The sequence below is a fragment of the Penicillium longicatenatum genome, assembly GCF_028827895.1.
Source record: "Penicillium longicatenatum strain IBT 33135 chromosome Unknown contig_3_segment0_segment0, whole genome shotgun sequence".
Taxonomy (NCBI): Eukaryota; Fungi; Ascomycota; class Eurotiomycetes; order Eurotiales; family Aspergillaceae; genus Penicillium; species Penicillium longicatenatum.
Genome location: NW_026643121.1, coordinates 3,014,037 through 3,027,685, shown reverse-complemented (window position 1 = coordinate 3,027,685; position 13,649 = coordinate 3,014,037). Strand labels below are relative to the sequence as shown.

Sequence of the window (13,649 nt, the reverse complement as noted above, 5' to 3'; positions counted from 1 at the left end):
TATTTAATGTCCCGCCCCGTGTTCCCCCGCAACGATGGACACGACCGAGCCGCGGCGCGGGGCTTCAGAGGAACACGACAACACTGAGTCCAACCATAGCCCCGCGTCCCTGGAAATCCCACAGGAACTCCCAGATGACCTCCCCAAGTCACTAGATGATCGCCGCTCGGTGCCGGTTTATCAGCAGGAGACGGAGATGTACGATGCGTGGCAGGGTAAGCAACACCCTACCTGAGAACCTTCTGATGGTCCGAGCTTGGATGGTTCCTGGACAGAGACGATGCGACGCACGTGTCTCCAAAGCCCACACTCTATGCAGAGAAATTGGACCAACTAGGTTGATAGTAATTAACATACCGTGCTTGACAGGGCAATCTCAATTCCTTACTACGCCCGTCGCCGCGAAACCGCTCAGCTTCAGCCTGGCCCTAGACGACCACACACACGACCCGGAAACAGACCTACGTGCTCAATACGGACGAGACCTTGAAGATAGCGATGCGCGTCTTATGGAAATGCTTGCCGCGCAAGCTGCGCATCGCGAAGTCGAGTCGCTGGGCGCGGACGAGGAAAGCATAGCGGATGACGAGAAGTTGACGACGGCCGAGAAGAAAGATATCCTCCAGAAGAGCCTGAACATGGCAGCGAGTAATGGAGATGTCGAGCGGGTGCGAAAGCTGTTGTCCGGTGCGGCGAAAAACTTTGTGGATGTGAATATGAAGGACGAGGAGGGGACGGTACCGCTGATTTACGCGAGTTGCTTCGGGCACCAGGATGTTGTCTCGGCGCTTCTTGATGCTGGAGCGTTCGTTGATCAGCAGGATCGGAACCAGTGGAGCGCGTTGATGTGGGCTATGACGAATCGCCATAAGACTATTGCTAAGATCTTGCTGGATCATAACGCTTCGCCGGATATCAAGTCTTCTTCTGGTGGGACGGCACTTGACTTTGCGCAGCCTGGTAGTGAAATCTCGGAATACCTGCATGAGAATGGGTATACTTTTGGTCCGAGTGCGATTGAAGATGATTTCTATGATGCTGGTATGGCACACGGACGGTTCGAGGAGGAGATTGCTGAGAATGAGATGAAGAGGCGGATGATGATGGAAGAAAGTGCCATTAATTTGGAGGTTGATCTGTCTAGTCTTGGGCTGGATGAGAAGTATGAGCAATCAGATGAATACGACCTCGAAGAAGAGCAACAGGAATTTGTCTGGGACCGGTGTCTAAATGACCAGATGTTTGTGTTCCAGGACCATGAGCTGGAGCGCATTTTGGATATCATTATCACCAACATGACACCTCAACGGTCTCCATCCCAGAAGCCTGTGCCGGCAAATCTCCTCTTTCTCAGTGCGCGTTATGCACACTATCATGCTAGCCCAGAACTGCTAGCAGAGCTCCTCAGCTCGGCAGCAGAGAAGATCAATGACGTTGTCGAGCGCCACCAGTGGGACATGACTATGCAAGCATTCTGGTTATCAAACGCCACACTGTTGCTACATTATCTGAAGAAAGATCCCGGGTTGCTGGAGTCTACCGTGGAATTCCAGCTCCATCTAGCAGAGCTGATCAACGAAATCTTCGTCCTTATCATTCGTGACGCCGAGCGGCGAATGAACAAAGTCCTAGATGAGGCCATGCTGGACCATGAAACCATCCCAGGGCTGGAAGATGTCGCTTTCCAAAATGAGTGGAAGCTTTTCCGCAAGAAGAAGTCCGAGACTCCCGAGCCAGCAGAGAAGCGATTCCGTCCACCATCCCCACGACGACGAGCACAGATTTCCCCACGGAACGTCACATCGCTACTATCGTCAACCCTTTTTGTCCTAGATCTCTATGACGTCCACTCTGTGATCACAACCCAGATCCTCTCCCAACTCCTCTACTGGCTTAGCGCCGAGATTTTCAACAGAATCATGAGCACAAGACGCTACCTAGCCCGAACAAAAGCAATGCAGATCCGCATGAATGTATCCACCCTGGAAGACTGGGCACGAACCAACAACCGCCAACCAGAACACTACGAAAATGGCTCAATGACAAGCACCGGCGAAACAACAGTCGATGCGGCCCGTCGACACCTAGCACCGGTCATTCAACTCCTCCAATGGCTCCAATGCTTCTCTTCCCTAGGAGACGACCACGAATCCCTGGTAACAACCCTACTCCAACTGCAGCAACTATTCCCGATCCAACTCCTCCACGCCGTCAAATCATACAGACCCGAAGTAGGCGAAAAAGGCCTAACGAAACAGGCCATGAAATTCCTCCTAGAAATGCAACGCGATCCCGAAATACTTTTCAGGGAACAACAGCGACTGCAAATCGAGAAGGAAAAAGCTTCTGTACCCAAAGATGACCGTCCCAAAACACCCTCAAAGGATGGTCAGTCACAAGGAGATATACCTGCGACTCCTGATCCGGCTCCATCGCCGGAATCTTCTAATCCAGCTGGTATGGTTGCTGCGACTAGAGGCGATGACAGGCCTCATCCTAATAGTGTTTTCTTGGATCCTACACTTTTCCTTCCGTTCTCTTTACCTACTAGTACGGATATGTTGATTAGTTATGGTGCTGGTCTGGGTGGAACGAATCGTGAGCGAGCGAGAAAGTATATTCCTACTGTGCCGCCGGAGGTCCTGAGTCGATTTGATCGTGGTGATGCGTAATCGATGAGAATAAAACAACCACATGGTTCTAATGGCGAATCCTAGGACGCATTCTACATACTTCTTACACTGGTGTTAGCGTCTCTATTACGGCTTGTGATATTTAGTGTTAAGGATCGAATGTGCCCGGCGGGGTTTGGGGATTGGCCCCTAAGTGTATATATCTCTATCAATGAAAATCTTTCAAGGTTCTTGAACACTGTTCTGAGTTCAGGTGGAATCTAATAATGACAAAGTTTGTTTATTGATTAATGGATATCCTAATTTGCATTGACCCCAGGAACTTGCATTGACCCCAGGAACAACTTTTAAAAGGACTCAAAAATACAAAATCGTTGTCCTGGCGGTGTTGTTGGTGACCAGTGAGACGTCATAATAATGTTACATGGGCGAACAAAGGCACAGATGCAAAAATGCTCAATCCGTGACCAGGGGTATCTTAACAAGGCAAGTAAGAACCTCGAACCAATGGGTAAGAAATGAAAGTAATTGACTAGGGTTTGTTTCCAGTTGGATCACCAGATCCCATTTCCTGTTCCGATGAGACATCCATGTCCGACGTTTCGGCCTGATTTTGGGATGGCGGTGGGTGCTGGATGTCCCTCTCGGGGCTTCGGGAGCGTGAATTTTGTTGGGAATTCCAAACAGATCCTATTCGAGATCTAGGGCTGGTTTGTGGCGTTGACAAGCGTCGACCGATAGGGCCTGCCTCAGTGAGAAATTCGTGAGAAACTTCACTTTGTCGCTGCTCATTCTGATCCGGTCTACCAGTGCCTGGGCTCTGTGCACCAGATCGGATAGCTCGTTGAGCTGACTCAAACAAACGAGCAGAGGGAGGGGCAACCGGAGCGTGGGTGTTTTGGGATTTCCTCTTACGATTTGGAGAGTTTTGACCGGTAATATCCTGGGCGTGGGATACAGGATCAGATGCCAAAGCTGGATCCGCTGTCTGGCCTTTGTTAGGTGGTGCTTGAAGCAGAGGCTGAGACGGAGGCTGCGGTTGACCTGGAGGGACCCAATGATGAAAAGAGATAGGTGGAGGTCGACTGGACCGAGGATCCTGCCGGCCAGAAGTGGGGATTATTTGAGGTGGATGTGGAGGCATATGTGGAGAAGCGAGATTGGGCATGCCTTGAGGCTGCATGTCGACGGCGCGTGGCTGAGCAGGCAATGGAGGTGGAACTGGGGTGTTTGCCGGAGGTCTAGCACTATTATTTCCTGCTGGCGATGGAACACCCGCGTTCACGACTGCAGGATAGGGATACAAGCCGGCGCCCGAATTTGTACTAACCCCCCGCTGGTGTTCCGTTGCTGTACTCGATTGTGACACTGACAGATGCACTGATGGACCGAAAGAATTGGCTGCTGAGCCAGAAAATGATTGTTGAGACGGTGGAGGAGCAGTTGAGAAACCTCTAGATGCATATGCATGTGTCATGTACTGGTTGATCGTCTCACTACAGTGACTGTTTCCACCATTCCCACCGTTTATGCCAGCAAATATCAATGGAATCAAATGAGGAGGAACACCTGCACGTAAAGAATCGGCTAGAATCTTTTGTTCAATCTTGCGCTGCTCCAATCGCAACGTCTCTTGTCGGGTCTTCTCTTCCTCTTGGCTGCGACGATCCTCCTCAGCTTTAGCCCGCAACCATTGCTGCATGGGCTCAGTGCCTTGCCAGTGCGAAGGTGGCGGGGGCAAAGGAGTATGCATTGCGGCAGGCATGCGAGGTAGGGCAGACGGCGGTGGAAGTTCTCTGGAGGATGATTCCATTCGGGAAACAACCTGGGCAAGAGCAATTTCAGATGAGGACTCCGAGCACGATGAAAGTAGCGAGGGTTGGTTGGAGCTCAGTAGGTCCGAGCTATCAGTGGGGTCTCCCGCATCGGTCTGCTGGTAGTGCTGGTTGAGAGTGAGTAAGGACATGATTTTATTTGGTGAAGTGAAACATGGCAGAGGTATCGCATGAAGCAGGAGAGTGATAAAGTGACGGGACAAGGAGCGAAGAACAAGAGCAGACGTGAAGGCCTCCCCAAATAGGAAAGCACCTTGAAACCAACACTAAACTGCTGGATCTTTCGAAGTACAGGACTCACCAACCAACCGATCCAATCGCTGACTCAGCCAGGCCCCGGGGGCCCCAGGCCGTGCTTTTTTAGGAATAGACACGACTCGATTGGGAGAATTGGAACAGACTAGTCTGTAGAAATGAGGGGAATTGGCGGAAGCAGACCTCGCGCTTTCACGAGTCTGAAACGGATCCAAATAGAGTCAGAACGAGCCAAGGCCGTGAGATTCAAGGCCTTGAAATCGCAAAAATGGGTCGCCCTAAGACCGAAAATCAAAACAAGTCTCAAGTTAATACAAAGATTGAAAAAGGAATGGAGAAAAGAAAGAAAAAAAAAGGGCAGACAGGAAAAATAAGAAGAAGAAGAAGAAAAATTAGGAAAGAAAATCCATCCGATTGAGCCACGCATGACATGGGGACCTACATTAGCCCATAGATTTATTGACGACGACACGAGTGGACCATGCACGGTGCACAAATGAGGTGAATCGGCATTCGCCTTAGCCTCACGGGAGCCGCCTGTCTGCGGGCAAATCAATGATCTAGCGCCAATGACAGTCTCGAAAGAGCGGGTGGATTACAGATTCCGCGCAAGCGCCTGGTCCACTTTCCACTTGCCGATCTCACTGTGCCGTCCCTATGCCGGGGATTAAGGCCCCGACCCGAAGGCTTGAGGTCGACGGTTGACGATCTGGAAATGTATGAGGTTGATTGGTTGTTGCTGTCAAACTGGTCAGAAAACTGCAAGCAGATTTTCAGGGATGCGACCACATCCATAACTAACATCCATGACTAGCATGCTGGATCAGTCCAGTGATACTCAGCTAGGAAATTGTTTGCAGGGGTTCGTGGCCCTCTGACCCAATAAGACGCACTCAGCATCAGAGCATGTCCCAATGCTCACTAGGGTCTCAGCTCTTGCATCACCCGAGACAGAGGGTCAGCCATGGATATCAGACCAAAGGGTGAAATGATCTCATTCGAAAGTCAAACAAAATAAAGATCTCGATGTCAGATCCCAGGCCAATGAGACTGGCAATGGAAGACTCACCCACGCGGAATCTGGTACTAACGGGGAGGGGAACCTTGAGATCTATAAAAGTTCATGATTTGATTCGTCAGGCGGTCATTGTTATCAAAGAGAGACCAATCGCTCGGTAAAAACACTTCAAATGGAGGGACGGGTGGGTCGGTTGCAAGAAACACTCGGCCATTCGGAACTGAGTAGGATCAGTTCTCGCTTTGGCCCCCAAAACACCCATCAATGTCAAAGCAATTTAATTAGATTGGGGCTGGGGTCAACACTGGCACACAATGGCATTACACCTTAGTCAGCAATGATATCCACGTGACTCATTATAGCCTCAGGCACCACGAAATCTGAGGCAACACTCACCAGGCTGAAATCCATCGGCATATCGAACACTTGCTTGGGCACTCATGAATTCATCTCCTCTAGCATATATCTTTCCATTTTGCTATACTTGGAAATAGTATACCACGTCACTACGTAATCATGTTCTCTCAGGCTAAGCTTCTTTTGGCTGCGGATGTCCCAAAAATAATCACAGGTTCAACTACGGAACTATAGGGTATACCTCAATTTCATATCTTGCCCCCTATTCTAATTCTGCTTCATATCTCAAGCCCCTAAATGCAGCCCTCTCCCACGACTTAGCGTTAAGCCCCATCTTATTTATAACATCTCACCGAATTACGACATCGATACTCACGCCATGGCGTCCGACGATAAATGCGCCAGTATCGGCTCAGATATCAGCACCATCTGTGTCCTGCTTGGTTTCCAATTTGGAATCATTCTTCTCCACGTCATGTTCTTTTGGAGTGGGCGGTACCTATTCCAAGCCCCCAATTCAATATCAGGACGGTGCTAATGAAAGGGCGGTATCTAGTTTCCGGCCACTTAAAGTTTCAACTGACCAAGAGCGCGGAGTTGATTTGAATAACACGCCTAAACTAGGGCGGATACAAACAATTGTAATTCAAAACGAATCTGTCGCTGCTCTACGAGACGCTATCAATGCTGCCTTTGCGAAATCGAAAGTAACAACGGCCCCAGCGGATACTTCAAACGTGAGAGTGGCCGTTTGGGACCGAAATGGCGTCGCCTCAGAAGCTTGGTTGGTCTTAATGCCATTTCATGAAATTGCTGGGGCTTGTCCGAATAAAGATGGGTCGGTTGATGTTTATTTAAACCACGCGCGTGGTTGGCATAACGTGGCTACCCTTGCTCTTCCACGGCCAACAGATTAGATAACGTGGAGAATTTGCATGCGCTTTGCTTCAAATTTTGCTTATATCTTGAAAGCTTTGCCAATCTTGGAGGCCAATGGAGATGTCTATCATGTTGAGATTGGATAACCATACAGATCGGCCTAGACCATGACATGCAAACATGGGATCAAAAGGGCGTTTCTTAGCTTGAAATCATTCATGATGGAAATTATACAGAGAATAATTGCGCAAACAAAGAGTGGTCTCTCTAATTCAGCTAGAGTAAAGAGGACATAAAGCAGACTTCCAGGGCTGTATCTAAGAGTGGGTACCTATTTGGCCCCCACTGCACGCCAACCTTCCCTTGGCGGAGCCAGAGCCGCATCTCCCAATGAACATGTCTGCCTTTAGAGATCTTCAAACTTACATTTAGCGCTTCGTCTGGTGTAACAGGCCGTCCCAACAATTTCGGGCATGATTCCGTTCTTACCGAGTGGGTTGAACGCTGCTGGGCAAGGCTATACCACAAATCCACCTAGCGTCTGTAGAGGCTGCCACTCCGAAGGCATCGTCGTGACTCACTCGTATATTCACGACTCGTGATGATTGCCAAGGCAATGCTGACCCCCGCATATACAATGTCTCAGAATGAACCACCTCTAGGGGAATTTTTTCCCGGGGCAATAGCGAGTCATTTAAGGGTCCAACCGACTTACCCGTACCCAGGTCCCAATGGGGGGCGCTAGTGCTCCCCGAAATCTTGGCACAATCTTCGCGACCGAGCACTTGGGGCTTGGAATTCAAACTTTGTGGCAAAAGTGATGAAAATTCCGGCTTTCTAACCTGCAATTGGCCTAGAGGTAAACCGAAATATCCGTTCTACCGGAGCCCCCGGGCGTACATGATTAGCTTCTGAAAAACTTAGTACTGAGCATGTGGTATACATTCACATTTGTGGCCCTGCCGAAGTTCGGTCTAAAATTCAAATACAATTCGAGGTGAACGCCGATCTTGTCCGATGCTGGCACTAGACCACTCGATGGATCTGGGTACCTAAATCCTAACCAGAATCTCAACAATGGGTCAAAGCAATTGTATCTTCACCACGGGCCACGATACCGGGTTTAGACCGGACCCCTGTGCCAATCAAGCCACAATGCTCGTTTAGTGCCTTGGCTAGTGAGGAAGCGACCCAATTTGGTCGAATTAGCGCGGTCAGGGTCCGAGTAGCTCCAGGATAATTTCCACGCGAGCCTGACTGGTCACACTAGAGTTCACGCTGCCGATAAGGCTTAAAAAAAGGGTACAAATAGAAGGATTCACTCTAGTTTCCAGGGGTAGGTTTTTTTTTTTTTTTTCTTGTCTCAAAACTAGTACATATATACTCTTCTACCCTCAATTCCTCTAAATCAATCAAAAGCCATCATGCGCGCTTCGTGGTTCCTCGCTTCTACACTCGCGGCCTTCGCCGCTGCCGACGCCAGCACAACTACCGTCAGCTACCTCGGCGTCTCAGCCGCTGGCGATATCGATATGTCCAAGTACACCAGTGTAGCAGCCGAAGTCATTGCAGTCGATGCAACTGCCACCACATACGATATCCGTTGCCAGAGCGGCGTAGCCAAGACCCTCTGCGCAATCGACAGCAAGACCCCCTGGAGAATCATCCAGGGCCCCGAGACCTACAGCTTCTCTGCCAACGAAAAGCTCCAGACCGATGGCGGTTCCGCCGATGTTTATGCTACCGTTGCGTGCACGTTCACCCATGTCTCGGAGTCTGTCTCTTGCGCTCAGAGTATCTCTATGGATATCTCCGTTGATGGATACTCCACTGCCACCAGCACACACATTCCTAGCATGACTATCGATGCTGATCTGGTTAGCTACCATGCGCTTACCGTTACTGCTGGTGTTTCGGGTTTGAAGGCCTACGCTACTGCTACTTCGCCTGTTACTGTTGCTACTGGAGCTGCGCAGCCTATGATCACTGCTGCACCTATGGCTTTCGCTGCTGTTGCCGCTGCCGCTGCCGCCATGCTCTAAGGATGAGCTGTGTCTTATTATGTCTATATACCTTGCATACGTGTGACTTGAGCATATAATTTGCATGATATTGATGGGTCTAATGTGTATAATTAACATATAATTTCGGACCGAGTTTATAATCTATTACGACCTATGTTTGGGTTCGGATTCAAAGGTGTCTTGCAACCTTGGAAGGTTATTTGAATACGTCCACCAAAACAGCGTAAGCATCCATGTCAGTAAGAATCAATGTACATACCATCTCGTAGCTTTCAAGACTTCAAACGAACAGAAAAATTTCATGTTGTGTGTTCTTGCTCACTGAGAACCCCTTTTAAGGTTTGGGTTTTGGCCCCTCGAGTGTTCGCAGGAATGAAACGTAAAAAAAACTTTATCAAAACCACACCAAACTCAAGTTTATCAACATAGATGGGGGCGAAAATAACGTCAAAAAAACAATATCAGCGACTCCCAAGGTCGCCACCTGAACAGAGAAAGAAGTGATCACAGCTCCCAACTCACAGCTACACAGCCATATCTTCTCTAAGGGTCAGATCTTCAAGGACTAGGTAGTTCGCACCCCGCGCAATCCAGTCATCATATTATCATCAGCACGGAAGGTACCAAGATCCTTGGCCTCAACGATCTACCTCAAGTGATACTCAATATTTGTTGTACTCATATAACCTTCATCTTCCAAATCAAACAAATCCCAAAAAAAAGGACGAGACCATCATGATCTCCACTCCATGGTTAAAGCCAGACAACACAACCCGGCGCAGTGATGAGATGATTGAGTCTTGTTTCAATGCCGAGAAGGGACTCTGTCAGATGGAGGATGCTGTAGGGTTGGAAAATGTTTACAAAATTGAGGTAGTTTATTAGCAGCAGCCTGGGTTGGATCCAAAATGGTTGAAAGCTATTTATCTTGATAAGGGAAATCTTGGGGATGAGGGTGGTAAGGAGTTTTTGAGTCCGCTAGATGCTGGTTACTCTGATCTGGGATGTAATGCGGTTACTAGTGAGAATGAGCTTTACATAAGATCTAAAATGTATGCGGTGGTGAGGTTGGAGACAAAAAGATTTAAGACCAATTGGATTCTTGCAGGCTTGATAAGTCTATAACAAGTATGCACAAGGTCAACCGAAAGACAAGAAGCATCTGATTCAATAGGTATCAGTCGCACGGCTTTGAAACTCCAGCTAGACTGTGGGCATGAGCAGTTCTTACCACACATGAGAGAATTGAAGTAATCGAGAACACTCGGCATTGTATTTCATTATATTGATGCGGACCAGCGGCCAGTCCGACACCAATACCAACGAATCAGGCCAGTTGTTCATAAGAGACGAAAACATTCTAAGGCTTTGGCAAAGTCACAGAAAAGGGTAATAGAGGAAATATAGAGCGTAAGAATAGTTATTGTCTAAAGCCAACCAGCAGGTGACTGACAACCGTAAGGAATGAGGGCTAGACAGGGAGAAAAAGAAAAAAAAGTAAGGAGCGTGAAGAATCGGCATTGACCAGGGACAAGGAGTAATAAGATGTGTAAGGATGATTAGGGCGTTCCACTGGTCAGTCCAATGAGCCATATCGTGGTGCAAGACAAAGGTTGGGTATAACGGGTATTAGACATCAACAGTGACTCGGGATTTTGACCCGACAATTAGGGTATAAAGGCGACCGTCAAAACAGTGATTAGGTAGGTGGTGGGGGCATATGAACTCAACAGAGAACAAAAAAAAAAGAAAAAGAAGCCCAGCAAATTAATGGGTTCTCTTACGTCGGTGGACCTTGTATTCGGCTTTGGCGACACGCATAAACATTTCGATGTCCTTAATTGGGACCCAGCTGGTAAGGACCTTCATCGTATTTTCGAAATCAGATTCCAGAATTATATCCCGCATGCCATCAATTAAGGCAGCAGATGTGGCATGTAGCACGTCGAGGCTCTGTCCAAATGTACCGAGGCGTGGTGGGGGTGCCTTAGGTCCTCTTCCAGTTGCGGTAGCTGGCCGCGCAGCAACGGGTTCCTCAGCGTCTCCAAGTAGCATAAAGACATCCCACACTCGAAGCTGGGCGGGGAAAGGAATAGAGTAGTTGAAGAGAGTTAAGTACCAGCGGGTACCATAAGCTGTTGGAGGGATTCCGACGTCGTTCTGAATTGGTATGTTAGTGCATGTCCCGTTTTCAAAAGCGATATCCAGGGATTCTTACCAGTTGTGTAGCCACTTCACCACCGGCCAGCCACTCGCGTTCGAAATCATCCAAAGCCTCCATCAGCCCGGCGAAACCAGACTTGTACAACTCTTCCAAACCACGAAGGCGCCAAAGACGGGCTAGCATCACAAACGCATGCTCCTCATCGTAGTATGCCAATAAAGTAGCAGCAATGGCAGCCATGCCTTGTACATAGCCTGTGTCGGGGTAGTATAATGACATAGCATGAAGGACGCGGAATAAGAGTCGTTGTCCACCGCGATATCGGCGACGGAACATGATATGGCTGGTGATTGTGCGAGGCACATCTATATCGATCTGTACATCATCAGGAGAAGAGACGTATTGACTTTCACGGAAAGCGTTCACAAGCTCCTCTTCAGAGGGACTATCTTTATGTCGCCTTGCACTGGCCTCAAGGAAGGAAAACCAAGCTGATGACCGCCATCTATCCGGTATGCCCTTCCATGTTCGTTCAATAAGTTTCGAACTGTGCGTATCGAACTCAAACTTCATGCCACCGCCGTCGCGATTTTTCTTGATCGGTTTGGCCATCTTCGTCCACTTGTCCTCGCGCTCCCACTCCTTCTTGCGCGCCGCACGTGCAGCTGACGTGTCTTTTCCCTGCCCAGGATCATCTGCGGGGAGCGTAAGCATATAAGCAGCCTCGTCAGTGAACTTTCGGTCCCTGTTATGTGGGAGACGATTAGTGGCGGAGCGCAAGCGGGACGTCGAGCGCCTAACTGGTGCGCTGATGGTGCTTGCGGATGAAGTTGGGCGTGCATTGTTGGCAGAGCTCTGGGACAAGTTGCGAGTCGGGGATCTTCCACTGAACGAGCGAGTACTAGCTCGAGCAGTAGGGGGGCGAATAGAGAGTTTGCGACGAGGGGTCTCAGACGCAAGCTGAAGACTGGTGGTAACGCGCTGGATAGGATGGGGCTCGCTATCGTCCGGGGCGTGGATAAAGCCATATCGATCAACTTGGCCTGCGCCAATATTTTGCCAACACTCAATCCCACCCGCTAGTTCCTGGGTCTCTCTTTTCATTCGCTTGCGCTCTACTTCGGCAGAAGCCCTGTCGATCGAAGCTGGGGGCGTGCCGAGATTTGAAGCGGGTGTCGAAGCAGTCTCTAAATCGGGTGTTGTCTCCTCCCAGAGAACGCCATTTTCCGATGCGATCGCCTTTGCGACGTCCTTATCAGTCACATCGTCATCGCCTTTCTCATACATGAGGCGCACTCGTCGGGAAAGCATATCCTCATCCGCAGATATAGCCCTGCATTGAAGGCTCATTTGCCGTGGACGAAGATGATCTTCTTTTTTGAAAGGCCGTGGTGTCGCCTCCGGGATATCTTCGCTCGCGCCATCCTGGCTGGTGGAGGGAGGCGCTATACTCGGCGCTTTGCTAGCTGGCTCTGAATCAGGCGGGTTGGATTGCTGAATGGAACATGCATCTGATTGCGCTTCGTTATTCTGAGCCTCTGGGATTGGCTCCGTTCGAGGCTCCAGGTTCTGTTCTCGTGGTTTCAAAACCGGCCGCTTTGAACGATCCCTGATCAGGCTGCCACGGGTGGAGAACTTCATTGTCGGTCCCAATCCTTCCAGAGCGGCCGTAGGTATGTCCAAGCTAATCCCACTGAATTCCAGGTCAATCTGCGGTACCGGCGGTAGTTCTTCCGTGCTCATTTTCCTTTCCAAGTCGCTGGACTTTTTTCTCAATCCCCCCCACTTGCGCTCCGACCACCTTGACCCGGGACGAGACCCTGGTCGCGAAACAGGGCGAGAGTTCGGCTCATTGACGACGATGCTGGGGACGCTGCGTAACGAGGGCGTTTTCCTGCTGAAATTGGTGAACCGCTCATCCATTGATCGTCTTGTTGGAGCCTCTAACGATGGCGATAGCTGGGCTGTGTGGGATGCGCGCGCGGAGGCAGGGCGGTGCGCGCCATGCGAGGCGTCGCTGGCACTAAGAGAGCGGCCATTGGGAATCGGTGTATCTGCGGAGGGCGATAGTGAACCGGATCTATTAGCGACAGGGCGTTCATCGGCGACCGTTTCGTAGGGCGCAGCTTGGGTCGATCGCGACTCCGATCCAACGGGGGACAACGATGCAGGAACCTCCACCATTATCCCGGCATGACTCGCACAATAAGGAATGAAAGAGTGTACAGAAAGAAATCTCTAAGGAACGATTTCACATCACCGATTTTCTCGTAAGGGTCTGGAAATTAAAATTGACCAGGAGAAAAAGACGGAGAGGGTGGAGTCGACCTTGTTTCTTCTTGGCACCGCGGTTCTTAGTTATTCCCAGTCTTCTCTCCGTCATTCCACACCATGAATTGTACCAAGGAAAAAATGTGAGTGGACGACTATAACAACAATTGCGAGCTGAATTAGGGAAGGTATAGGGGGCAATCAACTCTTCAT

At 49.6% G+C, this 13,649-nt stretch overlaps 4 protein-coding genes across 4 annotated transcripts; 2 read left to right on the top strand and 2 right to left on the bottom strand.

Moving 5' to 3' along the window:
• Positions 1-34: 34 nt before the first annotated feature.
• Positions 35-2,672, top strand: N7484_006485 (uncharacterized protein; the record flags this gene model as incomplete). The annotated part of the gene is made up of 2 exons (XM_057116903.1): positions 35-215; positions 370-2,672. 2 exons carry the CDS (start codon positions 35-37, stop codon positions 2,670-2,672), a joined length of 2,484 nt encoding a protein of 827 aa, XP_056972786.1.
• A 493-nt stretch (positions 2,673-3,165) lies between these two features.
• On the bottom strand, positions 3,166-4,599 carry N7484_006484 (uncharacterized protein; the record flags this gene model as incomplete). The annotated part of the gene is made up of 1 exon (XM_057116902.1): positions 3,166-4,599. The coding sequence occupies one exon, from the start codon at positions 4,597-4,599 to the stop codon at positions 3,166-3,168; it is 1,434 nt and encodes a 477-aa protein (XP_056972785.1).
• A 3,802-nt stretch (positions 4,600-8,401) lies between these two features.
• Positions 8,402-9,019, top strand: N7484_006483 (uncharacterized protein; the record flags this gene model as incomplete). The annotated part of the gene is made up of 1 exon (XM_057116901.1): positions 8,402-9,019. One exon carries the CDS (start codon positions 8,402-8,404, stop codon positions 9,017-9,019), a length of 618 nt encoding a protein of 205 aa, XP_056972784.1.
• Positions 9,020-10,768: 1,749 nt separating this feature from the next.
• Positions 10,769-13,349, bottom strand: N7484_006482 (putative TBC domain protein; the record flags this gene model as incomplete). The annotated part of the gene is made up of 2 exons (XM_057116900.1): positions 10,769-11,161; positions 11,220-13,349. The coding sequence occupies 2 exons, from the start codon at positions 13,347-13,349 to the stop codon at positions 10,769-10,771; spliced, it is 2,523 nt and encodes an 840-aa protein (XP_056972783.1).
• Between the last annotated feature and the right edge of the window lie 300 nt (positions 13,350-13,649).